Source organism: Drosophila miranda, assembly GCF_003369915.1.
Source record: "Drosophila miranda strain MSH22 chromosome Y unlocalized genomic scaffold, D.miranda_PacBio2.1 Contig_Y2_pilon, whole genome shotgun sequence".
In the NCBI taxonomy this organism is placed as follows: Eukaryota; Metazoa; Arthropoda; class Insecta; order Diptera; family Drosophilidae; genus Drosophila; species Drosophila miranda.
Genome location: NW_022881614.1, coordinates 17378591 through 17398855, shown reverse-complemented (window position 1 = coordinate 17398855; position 20265 = coordinate 17378591). Strand labels below are relative to the sequence as shown.

At 39.6% G+C, this 20265-nt stretch overlaps 5 protein-coding genes across 6 annotated transcripts in view; 3 read left to right on the top strand and 2 right to left on the bottom strand.

Moving 5' to 3' along the window:
- LOC117194053 (GTP cyclohydrolase 1) overlaps positions 1–20265 on the top strand; it is a 156875-nt gene that overhangs the window by 57555 nt on the left and 79055 nt on the right. The window lies entirely within an intron of this gene.
- Positions 750–4938, bottom strand: LOC117194051 (nuclear pore complex protein Nup133-like). The gene is made up of 9 exons (XM_033398693.1): positions 4692–4938; positions 4458–4632; positions 3908–4393; positions 3536–3848; positions 2844–3483; positions 2577–2781; positions 1836–2514; positions 1240–1781; positions 750–1180 (listed from the first exon to the last, which is right to left on the bottom strand). Exons 1-9 carry the CDS (start codon positions 4838–4840, stop codon positions 806–808), a joined length of 3564 nt encoding a protein of 1187 aa, XP_033254584.1. The 5' UTR covers positions 4841–4938; the 3' UTR covers positions 750–805.
- LOC117194056 lies at positions 6654–7485 on the top strand. Of its 2 annotated transcripts, none has more exons than XM_033398702.1 (2): positions 6654–7020; positions 7171–7485. In XM_033398702.1, the coding sequence occupies exons 1-2, from the start codon at positions 6735–6737 to the stop codon at positions 7218–7220; spliced, it is 336 nt and encodes a 111-aa protein (XP_033254593.1). In that variant the 5' UTR covers positions 6654–6734; the 3' UTR covers positions 7221–7485. The 2 variants fall into 2 exon arrangements, with proteins under 2 accessions (XP_033254593.1, XP_033254592.1); XM_033398701.1 differs by having other exon boundaries at positions 7143–7485.
- Positions 18378–19403, top strand: LOC117194054. Its single transcript, XM_033398699.1, has one exon. The coding sequence runs from the start codon at positions 18419–18421 to the stop codon at positions 19322–19324; it is 906 nt and encodes a 301-aa protein (XP_033254590.1). The 5' UTR covers positions 18378–18418; the 3' UTR covers positions 19325–19403.
- Positions 19349–20205, bottom strand: LOC117194055 (U6 snRNA-associated Sm-like protein LSm1). The gene is made up of 3 exons (XM_033398700.1): positions 19924–20205; positions 19687–19871; positions 19349–19621 (listed from the first exon to the last, which is right to left on the bottom strand). Exons 1-3 carry the CDS (start codon positions 19976–19978, stop codon positions 19448–19450), a joined length of 414 nt encoding a protein of 137 aa, XP_033254591.1. The 5' UTR covers positions 19979–20205; the 3' UTR covers positions 19349–19447.

The window sequence follows — 20265 nt, the reverse complement described above, 5'->3', positions numbered from 1 at the left end:
ATTCTTAACCCTTATGTCCCGACAACAACAAAATTATAAAAAGCATATAAAAAAAATACCACAGAATTAGAAGTAATCTTTATATATTATGTAAAAGAACATTTTAATATAACTAAAAACGTTGAAGAAAAATTATTAATGGTTAAATAAGTTAAATATTATTATATCAGTAAAATCATTTTATTTTAAAATTTTAAAACCCACGGGCCTGTTAATCAACATCAACATATACCGTCTCACTCACACTCACTATACTATGTGCCCTTCACTCGCACTTATTGCTAGCATACGTTAAGGGACTAACTTTTGCCGACGAGACCACTTTGTATAATTGCATCATGAGCTCTGCCCACAAAGTTTTATCCCGTTGATGAATATATTTTCTACAAGATTAACTACTTTTAAGTACTCTCATTTATTGTATTTTGACTAAAACAAGGTTTAAACAAAAAAGTTCAACATAAAATTAGTCGCAATGTTGCTGTCATTTGAAGACTTGTTGCTTATAATCTGGAGTATGTGCATTTTTATACCCTATTTTGTTAATTTAAAATTAAAACAGAAACTGTTTTCCAAACTGTAATGATAAAGAAATTTTCTCAAATTGATAGTGACTAAATAGTGACGGCGCTTTCGTGGTCCGGGACCGATAGCATTACGGTGAAGTTGAGTCCGTTCGTAGCTAGTACAATGCATTTTTAGGGACACCTGGCAGCGGTTCACAAAAGCCCAAACACCCACACATCATCTCCAGCTTTTGGTTTAAACTTTAATAAATGTCAATGATTGTATATGCAAAGCATAATTAGACTTCCATGTCTGGTGGCTGTTTGAACATATCGGCCACATACTCGTAGGTCAGTTTCAAGAGGTACTGGAACGACTTGTTCTGCGGCAGGTCATCCAGTTCTGTGCTCTCCAGGAACTCCTCCATGGGCGGCAGAACATTGTCGCCTTCCTTGCCCATCAGCTCCGAGATTTCAATGATTTTGTAGAACAGTAGGTTCTGCATGTATTCCACGGAATTATTGTGGTCATAGTCGATCCAGTTGTCGCGGCGTATGGCCGCACACCAGATCATGTGGCGCAGATCGTAGGGCTGTTCCACAAAGCTCAGCAGCTCCAAGGCCTTGCCAAACTCCACTTCGGTGGCACTATCGTTTTCATCGGCGATGTATAACTGGGGATTATTAAATATTGTTAAATAATGTACGAGAACCTATGGACAGATCGACTTACATCGATAATATCTTCAGCTTTGAGCACTTTCTGTTCTACTGGGTCGAGGCCATAGTTTTGCAGTACGTCATGGCTCAACTGCAGCTGATACTCGATGAGCCTTAGATCAGCATTAATCTTCTCCATCTGCGACGTCAGGTCGGTGTCGGGCGCCGCAAAAGCAGCCAGCTTGGCCAGAGACAACATTGACTTCTTGCGCGCCACAATCTCCTTCTCGTTTTGCGCCAGCTCGAACAGCCCCTTTGCCGCCCGCTCGTAGTCGCCGTTGAATATCAGCTGAATCCAGACCAGCGATGGATGGTCACGCATGAACTGTGCCAGCGCTATCGGGTTGTCCTTGAAGCGCTCGAATACCTCGCCATGCCGCTTCTGCCGCAGATGCCAGCTGATGGCAAACTGCGAGAAGTTAAACTCCTCGTATTTGCGCATGTAATCATCCAAACGTTCTTTGTCATTGGTCAAGTCGCATATTAGCACTAGACTATTAAAGTCCAGATACTTTTCAGCCAACTTAGCGGCATTCTCGTACTTAAGATCCTTGACTGGAAAGGTAATGAATATGAAATACGCCCCAGTTATACTGAAAACCTACTTACTTAGGAGTGAGATGAGTTCCCTGCGCTGTGCCTCAAACTGCTGCTGCAATAGATTAGCCTTCTCCGATCCTCGAACACTATCCAAGTAGTTCTTGCGCCCCTCAAGAACCAAAAAGCCTAGCTCGTATATTTGCTGGTACAACTTCTGGCTTAGCTCCGTCTCACTAATGCACTGGGAACCATAGCGCAGGCTGAGGTCTATAAGTCGGTTGAGAGTGTCTCGAACTCCAGCACTTCCCGACATGGCCGTCCAGGGAAGGTTTTCGCAGGCGGCCAGTCTGTCATTGTGCGGTGTGAAGTTGTTCGCCTGCTGCTCACGATGCATAAACACCTGGCCCAGTGTATCCAGGACGATGGAATTGGTATCGTTGAGAAATTGGGCCACCATTACCGTGGTATCTCTCTGAGCTGAAATCTGATTGTCAGCCATTTCGGCTAGCGCCTCGAATACAAACTGGAATTTGCACAGTTTCACATAGAATATATCCTGGGTGGTTAGGTTGCCATTGGGCTTCTCATCCCACATGGCGACAGTGGCATCGATGGCATGCTCGATGATTTTTGGTTGTTTGGCCTGTAAGGAGCGCAGTGCCATGGCAGCCACTATTTTCTCGCTAATATCGGACAAAATAAAGCTTGTCGGCTTCAGCACATTACTACCACAGGGTATGGCATTGAGCTGAAAAGAATGACGCAAGATAAATTTAAAAAAATAGCAATAAGAAGAGCAGTAATAATCACCTTCTCCCAAACGCCGCTGGCATGAAGAAATGAGGCAAAGTGATCGAAGGCAAGGGTTTTGTCACGCAGCTGATTGATGATTTGCATAGAGCGTGAGCTCCCCAACGCATGACGATTGCCATCGTGATCGCCCAGAGCCTCTTCCCAGCGTGGATCGGCGATTGGAAGATCCTCGGCCAAGTCCTCCGCTATTGTGATGACAATTCTAATGGAAATGGAAGTATCTGATAGCTTATAGTATTTTAGTAAAAATTCAAGTATTCATACCTATCCAACTTGTAGGCATCCAAGGGCGCACCACATTGATCGGGCTCATTGACAGTGCGCAGAAGCTCCCCGATAATTGTCTTCACCATGTTGTTATTACGTTTCAGGTGGTACACGAAGGCAGCTTTTAACTGGCCCACTTCGTCACATAGATCGCTGTATAGCTCATCCGGATCCAGTTCGAACATGTGCAGATTGTTGCTGCTGCCAGTTACTGCGGTCAGTGTAGACTGATCGGGTGCACTGAAACTACCGAGCATAGCTGGTGCAAACAGATCTGGTGTATTGCAGGTGCTCATATTATGCAGCTCGTTGGCATCAAAGTCGCCGGGTGTGATTGAAACCAGTCCGTGTGTGCGGCTAAAGAACATCGGCAGTCGACTGCAGACGGCAGCACATAGAATTCGATCGTCGTGCAAATGAAATTCAATCTTCTCCGCCTCAAGTTCGGTTGTGGGTACGGCGTTTGCCAAGAGCAACGGATAGACCACCTTTGGGGTGTAGAGGTAGATATGGCTGCTCCCTATTATGAAGCGAAGGCTGACGCAATCCTCTTTAGTCTTGGCGTTGTAGAATTTATTCAACTTAAGGGGTGTGAATGACTCCAAAAGTATGCTGTTCGCTTGGACACTGGCCACAGCTAGAAATAGTATTAAGTATTGTTCATGTTGAATGACAAATTCAATACTTACCAACGGCATAGCACATCTGTGGAGCGTGGGCAGCGTTAACAGCTACAGCCAATATGTAAGCCTTGGCATCTACGATATGAAAGTCCAGCAGATGCAACTCGATTTCCACATTGTCCGCGGGAGTACGGAGATTCCAGAACTTTTGCTTAAACTCTTCGCGAATCCGGCGCACCACCTCTTCATCCTCGTGGAGTAAATGTTCTGTATTCCCTTTGCTTGACCAACTCCAGCGCTGGATCGAACGATCCGACAGCACAGCCACCACGGTTTCACCTTCAGGAGAATTTCTCTCGCAGCACATGCCAACCAAGAGCTGGAAAATATTTTTTATATCATTTGAGGAACCTTTTTAGATGGAAATGCAAGCCTCACCGGATCCTTGTCGCTGCCCGTGTTCATTCCAATAAGCATGGACGAAAATTTCTTGCCAAAGCCACCAAGCAAACTGGTGGGCGGCTTTATGGTCTTGTGCTGCAACGAGTATCGGCCGTTGGTGAGGCCTACGCTGAGAAATACCAATGTGCAAGTTGAGGTCACAGCAAGGTAGCCCTGTTGCAATGGTAGATTTATGATCTGAACGAAGTCCTGACCGGTTAGGATCGGTAGATTCACGTTATTCCCGTCGTGGGCAATATATGGCCAATAGCGCACATCTCCCGTTGCAGAAACTGCTATGCAGGATGCCATTTGCTGGCCGTCTGTCTGGAATACACTAATCATCGCACTGTTGTACCCTAAATCGGAGTAGGGCAGTTGTAGTTCGCGGCATTGGGACAAGCCACCTCCCCGTCTAGGTTGCTTGGCACCCTTGGACGTCTCTTTGTACTGCCAAATTAAAAGTCGGCGACCGTGCACAACCTGAAATAGGGCGGAAATTTAATACCCAGCCAAATCATTTTTCGATCCGTGCTTATGCCCGTACCCAAGCCCAGCCATTTTGGGCAACCTTCGCAGAAACGGCTCCTGCAGCAGATCCCACAAAGGTCAAGGCCTCGTTCACTACGACGGGCAGGGGAAAACCAAAGCTCTCCACAACATTGTAGTCCGACCGGATGCCGGGTATCGATTGGGTAGATCGCCCGGACAAACTATGCCGGCTGTTGGGAAAAAGTGTTTGAAATCATCCTTAAATAGGCGAGACACTCCTGTTAGTTACCTCTTGTGCAGGGCAGTTTTTTCCAAACTCCCTGAAGGTGTAGAGCAGTTCGAGTTCCCGCCAAAAAAAGACTTTTGCGTGCTGTCTGCACATAGCCGGCGGAATCCTGGCGATGACTCCCGCGGAGTTCCGTATAGCTGCTTTTTCATGTTTCTTTCCTTTACTTTGTTTTGAATATTATTGCTATGGGTACTATGAGTACTATCCTAGTGATAAGGAGCAAATGTATTTTTTTTTTGCTCAGGTTTGACGAAATAAATATTATATTTTTTTAAAGGTTTTACTCAGCAGTGTGACCGCGGACTTATCGTTAGAATATACCGTGGGACCCTCAGAAATATACCAAAATATACTGTCAGATTTTAAAAATATACTGACGAATTTAAGTTCTGTTTTACATATTCCTCGTTTTTGATAATCCGTGGAATATTATCAGCTATATAGAACATTTAGCCATGCCCACATAATTTTATCCGATTAGTGAATCTATTTTCTAATTGATTGGTTTATTTTAAACACTTGCTTTTATTGCATTTTTCGTAAAAAGAGGTTTTAACGAAAATGGTCGAACAAAAAAAAAACGAAAGAGGATAGTTGTTCCTATTGTTCAATTTTGATCTTCGATCGAATATTACCAGCTATATGGAACATTTAGCCATGTCCACATAAATTTATATGATTGATGAATCAATTTACAACTTGACTGGCCTATTCTAAATACTTGCATTTATTGGATTTCTATACCAATTATATACCGATATACCGTAAACATACGGTATACGCCATCTCAAACATGTAACCACTAACCATACAGTATATAGATGTGCAAGTTCATACAACGAAAGCGTCACACACTGGCTAGCGCGTTCAGGACCCCAGAGTGACGTCATCATTTGAGAGAGAGAGCGCAGAGAGAACATCTTTGCATGTGTTAGTACACACGCAATATGTTCCGACAAAAATATGTGATTGTATGCTTTTTCAGATTTTTTGAACTCTCTCAGGTCTGTTTCTGTTTTGCCACCAGCATGTTTTAGTGTATGGGTGCACATGCATTCTCACGTACTTTGCGTGTGTGTGTTTAGTATTGCTGGCGGCTAGAAATGAAATTTGAGTTTGGTTCTTGTTTTGGGTCTGTTGATGGACTGACCTACCGCCACAAAATAAATGAAGAATGGGCAGGGGGTGGGGGTATGGTACACTAGGGCGCGGGAAATGAAATAAAAGCTGTTATTTGTTTGATTTATACCACAAAATATAAAATATTACAATAATATAATTACACATTTATTTCCTTATTTTAAACAGGTTTATTATAAATTATAAAAATTATGCAAACGCCGTCGGTTCTCGACTTTTTTGTTTATTATAACTATAACAATGATGTATCTAAATATACAATATAAGAAAAAATATATATATACTTAAATAAATTTGCATAAATATATATATTTCTTTCTATAAATAGAGGATATGCCTTAAGAATGTTCATATATGTAACTACATATATATACGTAAATACATACATATGTACTTAAAGTCGCCGCTCAAATTGGCTCCCGATTGAAGATCGGTACCCAGGGAACACCACGAGGAGGCCATTATATATTAAATGGGGTCAAAAATTAATCTGACCTTTGAGTCGACTTTTAAGTAATTAAGTCACATCCATGTTCCCCGCCTAAAATTAAATCTGTTAGATATATGTACATACATATAAATGAAAATAAAAAATAAGCAAAATATAATAAACTTATACAAGTTAAATTTTGATATTAATAAACTCAACGTATTGAGTTTTCTTGCAGACGAAGTCCGTGTTCTTTATCTGACGAATAATTAAAGACTAAAGGTAAGATAAAAGTTGCACTTTTGTTAGAAAAATTCTATTGAATATACATATAGTGCAGAGCAGTAAACTGTGCTATAAAATTAAAACAGAAAGTTTCTATGAATGCGTACATAAAATCACCCTAAAGTCAAAATTTCAGAAACACTGTGAACAGTTGAACAGTAATAGCATTTCTTGACGAATCGCGAAAAATGTTTTTAAACGAAAATTTGCGAAATCGGCCCAGGATCGTGATGCCGAAACAGGAACAACTGGAGGCAGTACCACTGCCTAATAAGAATGCTTATATCGTTTGGCGCGGGGTACGCGGGCGACGGTACGACTCACGTGCAGCTCGGACAGTACCACTGGCCTTCCGTCCGTACCGTGGTTCCGGAAATTATTCCCTGGATCTAACCTCGTCACAAAAAGCCATGAGTCCCGTTAATAAATTAACGTACTTCACCTTGCAGTTGTTTTTGTCCGACCTGCCTCCGGGTAAGTAAGGCCGTGTCGGTCTCACTGCTTAACAAATATGCTTTATAAAACAGATAAAAGACATTTAATATTCAAACACCGCAGAATTTGATTTAAGCCGATCTCTCATTTTGTTTACCTAGTCTTTCTTACGTTTGCTGATCGCTACAGATGCCGCTCTGACTGGAACAACTTGTAGTCCAACTCTTCTGGAGCTGTGAGCCCAGCCTTGCCGCGGTAATCTTGTGACAAAATATTTGCCGGCGCTAGCATGACCGGCGGACCTGTGCAAACTGGACATCTAGAGGAAGTAAGGACGGGATCGGAGGGAGATAGTTAGTTATCCGGCTGAGTATGAACCATTTTTGCTGTGAAAGGCTTACCTTGCTGCTTCTACTGCTGCTAATTGAGCGACAATCGGAGACGGATAGATTTTAGAGTACAAGCACATCAGACAATGGGCTACCAGCAGTACGGGCAGGAGAAGCATGCAGCAAAAAAGAGTGGCCAGCCAAAATGCGTTCTTCAAATAATAAAATATAAATACAGTATTAACAGAGTGGAGAATTCAGATGAAATCTGTACTCACTATCGGATCGACTAGACGTTCACAAATTAAGGAAGCGCCTTGATGGTAAATGTAGGCCAGAGGCTTATAGTGTCCTACGTTGTTTTCCGATTCCCTAATCACTCTTTCGATATATTCTTGAATCTGAAGGTTGACCGAAATCGAAAGGTTATTGGCGAGATGGTTGATGTACTCGTTGCCTTTATTCCTAATAAAGTTCTCGGACCTTTCAACCGCGTCCATCAGTATTTTAAAAGAGTCACCAAAGTTATTGTTGTCGTATAGAATGAGATTATCAATTTCCTTTACTTTTTCCAATAATGTTTTTACGGCATTCGTCAATGGGACCAATATATGATCTTGGTAAATATATAGATCTATGGCAGCCAGGTAGTAAGCAAGGCAGCCTGGCCAATCTTTTAGATATCTTGTGTTTATATCATAAGAAAATAACAACGTTTTTCTCTTTAGTATAGATATATCCGTATGGATAAATTTGGTGCAAAGATGCTCGCTGAATAAGATGCTGTGGTATTCGGACAAATTGCCGTCACGCATGTCAGTGAGAAGTAATTTCTCTTTTTCCAGGATGAGCTTCACATTGGATAAATCCCCAGTGAACAAAGGGGGATCTTCAAAGCCATCGACGAATACTTCAAAATTTAACAACTTGTCTATGTCGTAAATATTGTTCGCTCTCAGCAGCTGAAATACGGACTCATTTGCATTGCAGGCCCTGATTGCCTCCGACACTGGCAGCGTGGGAAACGATTCCCTTACTTCCGTACTCCCCGACATGTAGCGATTGATATCGATCACGGGGTCGAGATATCGGAAGATGTTTTGATCATTTTTTATCAAACCGATTATCAAGTAGAACAGTCCAACTAGCGTCATGAACGAGAACACACAAAATATCAATTCGAAATATTGGCGGAAGAACGAGTTTCATCTGTTTCAGGATAATGTCCTTAACCTTTTTTAAGCGGGCCATTCCCCTTATTGGGATCTGATAAAGTTTGTCGTCAATAATTTGTTTCATCGCTTCGACAGAGTGTAGTATTAGGAATCTAGAAATTACACTGGTTACATTTGGGTTTTGTGGGTGCTTTGTAGGGAAAATATAATACCAGGTCTAAGTGCAGGCACTTTGAAACATCGTAAGTAATTACACCCATGTCATGGTTGAACTTATAGCATTTTGGCAAATGGCACAAAGCATAAGCAGCGTAGGTAAGATCTCGTTTCTGGCCCCGCATATCTGAAATGGCGAAAAGGTAAGGGCACAGCTGTATCGACGACTATCCATCAGATATCCGATGCGAGAAATTCTGGGCTTCTAGTAGTTACCGTCTCTTAATTGGGACCCAAAGAAACGGATATCCTTCTCTAAGGCCTCCACTTGCAACATTATCTTAAGGGCTTTCGGCATGTTGATCAAGATGCGCTCCATTTCTGCTAGCGCAACACTCTCGGAGGTATCCCCCAGGTCCAGGAACATGTGATCATGTGCGTCTATGGAGACAGATGGAGGGTGGCAGATAGAAGATATATCGTTTCAGATTCAATTCCCGAGTCGAACTCACTATTAAGTTGGTCATCGAGGTGGGCATCCAGCTCCTGGTAATTGTACACCATCAAATGGTAGATGTGATCAGCCACATCTTTTAAAAAGGTGCAAGTGTCTCTGCTATTGTCATATTGCTGTCTTATAGTCCGCGATCCAGAAACTTTTTCGCAATAAACATTATGAAAAGACCAAGCATGTGGGCAATCGTAATCGGAGGCACATTATTTTGCTGCCATTGAGGCTGGTCGACCTCGCCCCAAACTCACATAACAATAACGAGAAGGGCAAGGCAAACGCTGCAAAGACAACGCCTCCGGAACTCGTTCGATCTCTTATTTTGCTTGCAACGTAAGCAGCAGCAAAAGCAGCAATAGCAAACACTATGTCATCAAAAGGGTGAAAAAAGGATCTTATGGATCGCCTTTGTAAAGGCTTTGCTTACCCAATAAACGGAATGATAATTATACAGACGAGGTGGAATATCACGACAACAAGCAGAAACCAGTACTGAGCCAATAGAGCAGCCCAATCGTTCTTCCACACCTTAGGGCCGAGAACCAACTTGTTGGCCGTCGTCGTAACATAGCCGTAACATGCCTGGCTCTCTGGAGCTAGTTGATCTGGTTGTACTTACCCGGAGGCAGGTCGGACAAAAACAACCGCAAGTCGAAGTGCGTTAATGTATTAACGGGACTCAGAGCTTTTTGTGAAGAGGTTAGATCCAGGGAATAATTGCCGGAACCAAAGTATGGGCTGTACTCGACGGAAGGCCAGTGGTCCTGTCCGAGCTGCTCGTGAGTCGTACCGTCGCCCGCGTACCCCTCGCGCCAAACTATATCAGTATTATTATTACTTTCAGTACCACTGGCTCCAGTTGTTCTTGTTTCTGCATCAGGATCCTGGGCCAAATTTTGCATAGTAAGTGAGAGTAACACAAGGATCAGCACCACCGAATGGATGCCTCGAACAGAAAGGGGAACAAAGTGATGCTTTCGTCCTCTTCCTGTGAATTTTCTTTCGCGTGGAGGTTCTGCCAGCGCCATTCCGATCTCGATACGGTTCCTCCCAACGCATCGGCGTCCGCTTCCGTCGCTTGCCACGTTGTCGTTTGAAAACATTTTTTTACTGCAATCAATCCTTGCACAGTTGGTGTTACACTTAACGTAGGATGTGTGTGTGTGCAAGTTAACGTACCCAATTCTATTGAGCTCTTATACGAGTTGTAAACAATCTTTGGCTTTCCAAAACGAAAACAATTTCAATCTTGGGCCTCCGCCTAATTGATTTCTAAGATGTACAATCTCAAGGGCTCCCGCCACAATCCCAATCTTTGACACTCGCCTAAATGGAAAACCAATGTTTGCCCACACCCGGCTTCTCATAAACAATCTCACTCCCGGCTTTCTGCAGATCCTGCACTTTAGGCATTTTACAGTTCTCTCTTTGGATGACGAAATCCAATACTCGGGATGGCGAAATCAATTGAAATGTTTATAGAAAAACTATTCCCGAAAGGGATCAACGATGCAAAGATCAGAAAGTTCAAGTCAGTCTTGATCCAGAAGCGACACCGCAAAGTCGACCTAAAAATTAAGATCGCGCAAACCCTTTGCCCGGAATCCTTTGTGACCCTCTACTTAAATCTATATCAGTGAAGTTAGAAGTAAAATAAAAACTTTTTAAAAACACAATCCGCTACCGCAGTTATTTAATTGGCGCCCAACGTGGGGCGACGTTGTATAAAAAGCACCGAATAATAAAAGTGTTGCGTCGTGCCGAAACCCGAAGGACAATTAATTAATGGAATAAATCCTTCAGATATAAAAACGCGGAGTGACTGTGAGATATAAGATAAGAAAAAGTGAGATAAAAAGGAAACAAACCGGAGCTTAGGGTGTGCAAAAATAAATACAATATACAATACAAATACAATACAAAATACAAATAAATACAAAAGCTAATCAAGACAATTCAAAAATACAAAAAACCAAAAAAACCAAAGTTTTTAAACAAAACCAACCAAACCAAAACACAAAGAAAGTGAAGCTATCAGCTAAACCAAAGAAGGAAGACCCCCAGAAGACCCAGTTAAACAAAGAAATTTAAGAAGGAAGACCCGTTCGAAGACCTGTCAGCCAAATCAAGAAGGAAGACCCGTTCGAAGATCTGTCAGCCAAACTAAGAAGGACGACCCCTACCGGATAGTTCGTGAGCAAAAGTTGTATTAATAAATATATAAGTTCAATTAGGTTATATTAGATTATAAAAACAAACATATAAGAAAAATTTAAGGTGGATCAACTAACTTTAGATTTTGAAAAACTAAAAATGATTAACTCACAAACAAGGACCGATCTTACTGCAGATCTGGTCAAACAATTGATAGCACTTCAAATTTCACAAGTACAGGAGCAAATTGTAAATTTAAAACAACAAATAGAAACTAAATCCGATCAGGTATCAGATTATCAGGCAGAAACAATAGACGAGACAATAAAAGATGACACCACATTAAAGGTAATAGAATCCCTACCAATTTTCAATGGTGGATTAAACCAATACGTAGGATGGAGGGAAGCTGCAGAAACTGCAGTGAAGTTATATAAGAAAGGAAGTTAGCAATATTATATTGCCTTAACAATTTTGAGAAACAAAATAACAGGACCAGCACATGACGCACTGACCAACCACGGGACAGTTTTAAATTTTGATGCCATACTTTCACGACTTGACTTTGTTTACAGTGACAAGAGACCAATTTACATAATAGAACAGGAGTTAAGCGTTCTCCGACAAGGGAACCTTTCAATAATAGATTTCTATAACGAGGTTAACAAGAAAATGACCTTGGTAATAAATAAGACAATAACGACTCACGGAAAGGACAGTGAAATCACGAAAGAATCAAATAAGAAAATTAGAGACAATGCCTTACGCATTTTTGTCACTGGCCTAAGCGGCGGCATTGCAGAAATCCTATTTTCATTGAATCCCCCAGATTTACCGAATGCCTTGGCAAAGGTACAGGAATTGCAATCAAATAACATTCGGGCCCAATTTGCCTCCCAATTCAGTGGCCCCAGAAATTCAGGGAATAATAACTACAATACATTAAGATTCAACCAACGACAACCAAGGACTAATAGTTCACCATTCGACCAAAAAAGGATCTTCAGAGGAATAACATGTCATGGGGACAACCCTATTTCTTGGGTAATAGACAACAAAATCAGGCCCCAGAACCAATGGATGTAGACGAATCGATACAAATCAAGAACCGACAGAACAGAAATCAATTCAGGGGAAATAATAATAATAGAAATTATCGGGAGAATACTAACGGTTATTATAGGAGAAATAATAACAATTATAACCAAGCTCAGCATTTTAGGGCAAACGTAGTACCGAATAATCAGTCTAACGAAAATCAGGCGCAGAAACGAAAGCCAAACGAAATGTCGGAACAACCGGCTAATAAAGCAATGCGGATAAAAAACATTGAGGAGGACCATTTTTTAGATCAGCCCCCGAAGTAGGTCTGCCCTACTTAAAAAGAGTAGATAAAAAAATAAACAGAGAATTAAAAGTTTTGATAGATACGGGAGCAACTTCCTGTTATATAAAAAAGGGAATTTACAAAAATAAAAAATAATTATCAATTTATAAGAAAGTTGCTACAGTGAATAAAACAAGTGTTTTATGAAATAGATGGAATGGAGGCAGATTTACTAATAGGATTTAACCTATTAAAGAAAATCGGAGCTGTTATTGATACAGGAAAGGGGACTTTAAGTTATAAAGACAATGAGGAGAAACTAATATATGACGAGGTCCTTTCTTTAAACAAATTAACCTTTATAGAAGGAAAAACCATCCTTCCGTTGAAGGAATATATAATAAAAAAATATTTTGAAGAAGAAAAAGAAATGAAAAGTGATTCAGTAAAGGTAAAAGGAAGTTTATATAGCTTGGGATCAAAAAATCCTGAGCACGCCGACGAAGAATTATCCGTCAATAGTTTGGGATTCAAATATCCTGAACCCGCCGTCGTTGAATTATCCGACATCCAAAGTTTTAATAGTTTGGGATTAAAATATCCTGAGCACGCCGTCGTAGAATTATCCGACACTAAAAGTTCGAATAGTTTGGGATTAAAGAATCCTGAACACGCCGTCGTTGAATTATCCGACAATGAACAATTTAAAAGTTTGGGATGCAAAAATCCTGAACGCGCCGTCGTAGAAATATCCGACATTTAAAATTATGCAAATTCTGAATTGAAAAAAATGAAATTGTATAACACAATAACCTACAAAGAGGACAATTTAGAAAATCTCAGAGAGAAAATGGTATCTAACATCGAAGAAGACCATGCCAATATAAATTTACAGTTACCGTTCAGAACGGATATAAAAGGAGAGATTAACACTGAACATGATAGACCGGTATATGGCAAGCAGTATCCATACGCTTATTCGGTTAACGATTTCGTTAATAACGAAATAAGTAAAATGTTAGATGAAGGTATAATCAGACCTAGCAAAAGCCCATATAATTCACCGGTAATAGTAGTACCAAAGAAGGGAGTAAATGAGGACGGAACTCCTAAACATAGATTAGTAATAGACTTTAAGAAACTTAATGAAAACACCATACCGGATAGATACCCTATGCAAGATCCTTCAGTAATCCTTGCCAATTTAGGTAAGGCAAAGTATTTCTCGGCCATTGATTTAGAGTCAGGTTTCTATCAGATTTTAATGAGGGAATCAGATATTGAAAAAACATCTTTTTCCATAAATAACGGCAAATATGAATTTCTAAGAATGCCTATGGGATTGACGAACGCTCCCAGAATTTTCCAAAGGGCAATGGACGATATACTTAGAGAACAAGTTGGGAAAACTTGTCACGTCTATATGGACGATATAATAATATTTTCAAAAACTATAGAACAACATTATAAAGATCTAATTCATATAATACAGATATTGCAAAACGCTAACATGAAAATTTCCCTAGAAAAGTCTAAATTCTTTCAATTGGAAACCAAATTTCTGGGATACATTGTTTCCCAAAATATCATTAAAACAGATCCAGACAAAATCTCCACAATACAAAACTATCCAATTCCTAAAAATATCAGAGAGCTACGTAGCTTCTTAGGACTAACAGGGTATTACAGAAAATTTGTCCGAAATTATGCTACAATTGCCAAACCATTAACAAAATATCTGAGTGGAGTAAATGGGAAAGTTTCACGAAGGGCATCCAAGAAAACATTAATACAGCTGGATGAACCAGCAATGGGAGCATTTAATAATTTAAAGGACAGTTTAATAGCACATATTGAATTAGTACAACCAGATTACAATAAAAAATTCACATTAACCACAGATGCATCGGACATAGCAATAGGGGCAGTTTTGTCGCAAGATGGGAATCCCATAACATTTATTTCTAAAACTTTAAGTAAAACCGAGCAATTATATGCTACTAATAAAAAGGAATTATTAGCTATTGTATGGGCATTAAAAAATTTGCGAAATTATTTATACGGAGTGAGTGGAATTGAAATACATACAGATCACCAACCTTTGTCCTTTGCAATGTCGCAAAAAAATCCAAATGTTGAAATGAAACGTTGGTATTACTTCATAGAAAGTTTCACACCAAAAATCATTTATAAGCCAGGCTCAACTAACGTAGTAGCGGACGCTTTATCTCGGATTAAAATAAATCATATGACAGATAGTGATGTCGACCAGACAGAATCAGAATCAGACATAAATACTCAGCATTCAGCAGAGAGTAGTTTTGAAAACGTCATTCAAGAGACTAGCAAGCCTCTAAACCAATTTAAGCAGCAGCTACTATTAGCGCAAGGGAGATTCACAGTTCATGAGTTAGTAAGAGTTTATGAAAATACCCGACATATTATTGAACTTGATACGGTAGACAATCTGCTAATCATTTTAAAAGAATTTATTCAGCCTCACTTAACCACAGGAATACACTGCACTTTAGAAGATTTATACCTTATCCAAAATAAGCTAAAGGAAAACTTCATAAATAAATTTCTCTTCACGAGAAAGTTCCTCCAAGATGTAGTAAATTCAGAAGGTAAAGCTATAATTATAGAAGAAACACATTGCAGAGCCCATAGAGGACTAGACGAAAATTACAAACAAATAACTAAGCTGTATTATTGGCCAAACCTGCACAAAAAATTAAAAGAATATATAAAAAATTGTGAGATCTGTAACAAAAACAAATATCACAGACACCCTGTAAAAACTCCAATTGGGGAAGCTCCCATTCCAGCAAAAGAAGGAGATCAATTACACTTAGACATATACTATGCCCAAAACCTAACATTCATAACTTGTATAGATTCTTATTCCAAATACTTGGTGGTCAAGGAAATTCAAAGTAAATTAAACATTGAAAATAAGGTAATGGAAATTTTGCAACACTTTCCGTTAGCAACATCTTTAATGACTGACAACGAACCAAGCTTTACTTCAGCACAATTTAGATAATTCATACAAAGAATTAACTTAACTATTTATTATGCTGATCCCAGACACAGCACCTCAAATGGTCAGGTAGAAAGGGTACATTCCACACTAACAGAAATAGCGCGGTGCATCAAGGATGAACTAAATCTAACAGATTATTCAGAAATAATAATAAGGGCGGCACTGAAATATAACCTGACGATACATTCAACGACCAATCAAATGCCATATGACATATTGTATAACAAAATAGAACACAAGCATAATCCAATATTACTTAAGGAAGCTCAGACCAAAATGCTTAAGCTACATAACAAAGATAGAAGAGAAAAAGATTATAAAATAGGAGAAGTAGTTTATGAAAAGAAATTCGGGGAAAGAAATAAACTTCAATCCGATACAAAAAGCAGGTAGTTAAGGAAAATCGACCGAATAAAATTATAATCAACAATAGAAACAGAATTATACATAAAGATAACATCAAATATTAAATATTTTCATGACGACTTTTTGAAAATACAAAATAAAGTAAATGAATTAACTGAAAATAATAATAAACAATTTGTAATAAATTCCAAATTTTTCAAAGAAATTGAATTGTTATCAAATTCATTAAAAAATATCATCTTCAATGAAGAAACGATACTGAGAAAGCATCGTTTAAAATTAATAACTTTTGACCTACTAAATTTAGTTGATACCATAACCCTCTTAAAAGTAAACATTTTCAATACAAAAATTTTAAATAAAAACGAAATAGAGGACATTTATAAGCATGAAAAACATCCTGTTGAACTGTCTGATCTGCTGGACATTGCAACGGTTAAAATAATTCGAAATGCTGATTAAATAATCATTTACATAAAATATCCTCAAATTAAAGATATTTGCAAGTTTTACCATGCAAGAGCCATCTCACAAAATGATGGAATGTTAGTTATAAGTGAAAAAGTTTGTGAATGTAAGGAGAAATACTATTTAATGAATAATTTTAAAAGTGAAACTTTTAACAATTACGCACAAATAAATTTAAAGAAGACCTGTTTCACCAATTTACTTAATGGCTTTAAAGCCAACTGCACTAAAAAAAGGAAAAAAAACAAAGAAATAGACATCATTCAGGATGGTGCCATATTAGTTTCAGGCAAAAATATCGTAGACAATACTACTTTGTTAGGATCGTATCTCCTTATATTCAACAACACAATTGTAATAAATAATATAACCCACATAAATGATAAGGGTAAAATTCTAAGATATATATCGCATCATAGATATAGCGATTTTGAATTAGTTGATTATATACAATCGAATGATAAGCAATTTTCTTTTGATAATGTTAATATTTTAAATCCCCTTATAACATTAGGTAATACGGCCTTACCATTAACAACATTATTCTTAATCATTTTGATATTGATAATGTTATTTTACTTCGGCTATAAATTAACCAAATTTGAACTTATTAAATCAATAAGAATACCGTCAGAAGAAATAGTGGAAAGCAACATTCAAATACTGTCAGAAGAAATTAGAGCTCTATCAGAACTTCAAAATGTATCGGGACGAAACATTTAAGAATGGGGGAGTTAACGTACCCAATTCTATTGAGCTCTTATACAAGTTGTAAACAATCTTTGGCTTTCCAAAACGAAAACAATTTCAATCTTGGGACTCCGCCTAATTGATTTCTAAGATGTACAATCTCAAGGGCTCCCGCCGCAATCCCAATCTTTGACACTCGCCTAAATGAAAAACCAATGTTTGCCCACACCCGGCTTCTCATAAACAATCTCACTCCCGGCTTTCTGCAGATCCTGCACTTTAGGCATTTTACAGTTCTCTCTTTGGATGACGAAATCCAATACTCGGGATGGCGAAATCAATTGAAATGTTTATAGAAAAACTATTCCCGAAAGGGATCAACGATGCAAAGATCAGAAAGTTCAAGTCAGTCTTGATCCAGAAGCGACACCGCAAAGTCGAGCTAAAAATTAAGATCGCGCAAACCCTTTGCCCGGAATCCTTTGTGACCCTCTACTTAAATCTATATCAGTGAAGTTAGAAGTAAAATAAAAACTTTTTTAAAACACAATCCGCTACCGCAGTTATTTAATTTGCACGCATGTGTACTTGTTGTGTTTGTGTCGAGTGGAGAGTTAAGTTCTAACTCGTCCTATATGTGATAACATATTTCAAAGTAAGACTTAAGTCAGAAGTTTTGACTCAAAACAGATGGCCGCAATTAAAATATTAGAATATTTCTTCAAGATTCGCGATTCGTCAAGAAATGCCATTGTTTTTCGAATGTTCACAATGTTTCTGAAATTTTGACTTTAGGGTGATTTTAAGTACGCATTCAACGAAACTTTCTGTTTCAATTTTATAGCGCACTTTACTGCTCTGCACTATATATTCGATAAGATTTTTGCAACAAATTGAAATTTTTGTTATCTTACCTACACACACGAAAGCTATTCAGCTGAGAATATAAAAGGTTTTAGCAGCCGTTTGGCTTCATCTTCCTCGTGATCAATTCTCAATGAAATGCCAGACATTCTCTCTCTACCTAGCGGTAGAGATTTCCAATTTTAATGTTAGTTAACATTGTCAGGATTGAAATGCGCTTAACAGCACGCACACAAAAATAGTATAGCAAAGTATGAAATGGACATATCGATAGTATCAATGGTACCATCACTAACCAAAACGAAAACACTGTAAACGCATTAAAAAAATTGTAAATATTATTTTAAAGCCATGAGTTCCAACCATCGACCCCTGGACGCATCGGATATCCAGCTGATACAGACTATAAGAGAAACGCCCTCGCTGTATGATCCGCAGCTCCCCTCTTTTCGGCTCTCGCAGCGCAAAGAGGAGGACTGGGCGAAAGTGGCAGAAACGTTGAGAATTTCTACTATAGATGCTCGACGGCGTTGGACCTGTTTACGAGATCGCTATTCGCGGGAGCTAAAACAGATGCGTCTCCATCCTACCAGCGAATTCGGCCGCAATGATTTCTTCAAACAAATGGATTTTCTGCGACAATTTGTAAGAAAGCGGCGCGAGCGCAACAGAAGAGATCAGACACCTACTGGTTGGCTCAAAGTGGACATGAGGAGAAACAAACTAATGAAGATGTCGACCGAAACGGACACCCTGATTGAGGATTCGCATGTTTACGAGGAGACCGATGAGCACAATTACGATACTAAGCTAGAAGTGCAGACATCGCACTCCGAGACGTACTCTGTGCTAGTGGAGGCCGATGATGGTCAAGAGCCCGAGCAGGAGAGTTTCGAGGAAGACTTCATTGGGGATGAGCACAAGACAATGGACTCAACGACCACAACCTCTCCTCACGCCGATGACGCAGACCACCCCACCCAGGGCGACATCAACTACATGGTCTGCATGCCCAGCATGAGTCAAGAACGGAAGCATCTTTCCCAAGAGTCACTAGCTCCGATTATGGCCATGCCAACAATGACAGAGACCGAGGACGATTACTTCTGTAAATCTGTGGCTGCCTATCTGCGGCAGCTGTCGCGGGTGCACAAGATCAAGGCCAAGGTGGAGATGTTCCAAATACTGGAGAAATACATTATGCTCGAGGAGGAGAGACGAGGCGTGGTATCGGGCTCGAGACCAGGGTCGGGGTGAACAGGTTACATAGCAATTGATGTATAGGTTTTAAAATAGTTTTTAATGCAGTACAAATATACAAAGTGACGAAAAATCATTTGAAGCTTAATCTATTTACTTTAGTTCCTTCTTTTTTATTTTCTAGCAGAAATCCTCATTGATTAATTCCGCGTTGACGGCTAGGCCGCGCTCCTTGAGTGCCTTAGACACCAGACGATGCTTCTCTTGCCGCTGCTCCTGCTCGCGTCGTTGGGCATCCAGTATTTCGTCCACAGATATCTCTTTGAGCGGCAGCTTCTGTTCCATTTCACGATCCTGTTTTGGGGATGTTACAAGATCCGGGGTATTAATTATTTGGAAGTTTGGATTCGTTCACTCACAATTTCACCCAATAGGACAACATTTTCCCCTCGGATTATAAATACTCCACGTGGAATGTCGCCATATTGATTGCCCACATGTATCCTCTCAATGGTGCGCTGCAAAACCAAGTTGGCAAACTGATCCACCGATCGTAGGTAGCCAATCAGGGTACGACCATCTCGCAGGAGCACCATCAGTTTCTCTGTAATTGAGACATTTCATTGTCATCCAAACAAACGGCCGGAGCCACTCACTGTCTACTTCTTCCAGGAGGTGAGCTGTGCCCGCCAAAGGGTTCAGATCGTCCATGTTCAGACTGTGAGTGATTGATTGTGTGTGGAAAAACGACTTCGATTCAACTTTTCGCTTAATTATTGTTAAATGTGTTTTTTTTTTTATGTTTTAAGTTCTCCTGCTACCCTTGAGTAGCGTGGGATTATTTGGCCGCCCGCCTTTTGAAGGTGGAAATTGCCAAGTCAAAGAATAGAAGATGTTGGAGTACTGTTTATAGCTTTACATCAATTTCGTCGATTAAGTCAATTAGTGTTTGGTACGCGCTGATGTTTTCTTTTTCAAAGAATTTGTAAATATCATTA

What these genes read in the sequence shown, in the direction of transcription:
- LOC117194055 (XM_033398700.1), bottom strand. Translation starts at nt 19,978, where the DNA reads ATGGACGATCTGAACCCTTTGGCGGGCACAGCTCACCTCCTGGAAGAA. An exon ending in CCTCCTGGAAGAAGTAGACA is followed by an intron (nt 19,872 to 19,923) that starts GTGAGTGGCTCC and finishes TCTCAATTACAG; the next exon opens with AGAAACTGATGGTGCTCCTG. An exon ending in TTGTCCTATTGGGTGAAATT is followed by an intron (nt 19,622 to 19,686) that starts GTGAGTGAACGA and finishes TCCCCAAAACAG; the next exon opens with GATCGTGAAATGGAACAGAA.
- LOC117194054 (XM_033398699.1), top strand. Translation starts at nt 18,419, where the DNA reads ATGAGTTCCAACCATCGACCCCTGGACGCATCGGATATCCAGCTGATA.
- LOC117194051 (XM_033398693.1), bottom strand. Translation starts at nt 4,840, where the DNA reads ATGAAAAAGCAGCTATACGGAACTCCGCGGGAGTCATCGCCAGGATTC. An exon ending in AAAACTGCCCTGCACAAGAG is followed by an intron (nt 4,633 to 4,691) that starts GTAACTAACAGG and finishes TTTTCCCAACAG; the next exon opens with CCGGCATAGTTTGTCCGGGC. An exon ending in GGAACTCATCTCACTCCTAA is followed by an intron (nt 1,782 to 1,835) that starts GTAAGTAGGTTT and finishes TTACCTTTCCAG; the next exon opens with TCAAGGATCTTAAGTACGAG.
- LOC117194056 (XM_033398701.1), top strand. Translation starts at nt 6,735, where the DNA reads ATGTTTTTAAACGAAAATTTGCGAAATCGGCCCAGGATCGTGATGCCG. An exon ending in TTTGTCCGACCTGCCTCCGG is followed by an intron (nt 7,021 to 7,142) that starts GTAAGTAAGGCC and finishes TTGTTTACCTAG; the next exon opens with TCTTTCTTACGTTTGCTGAT.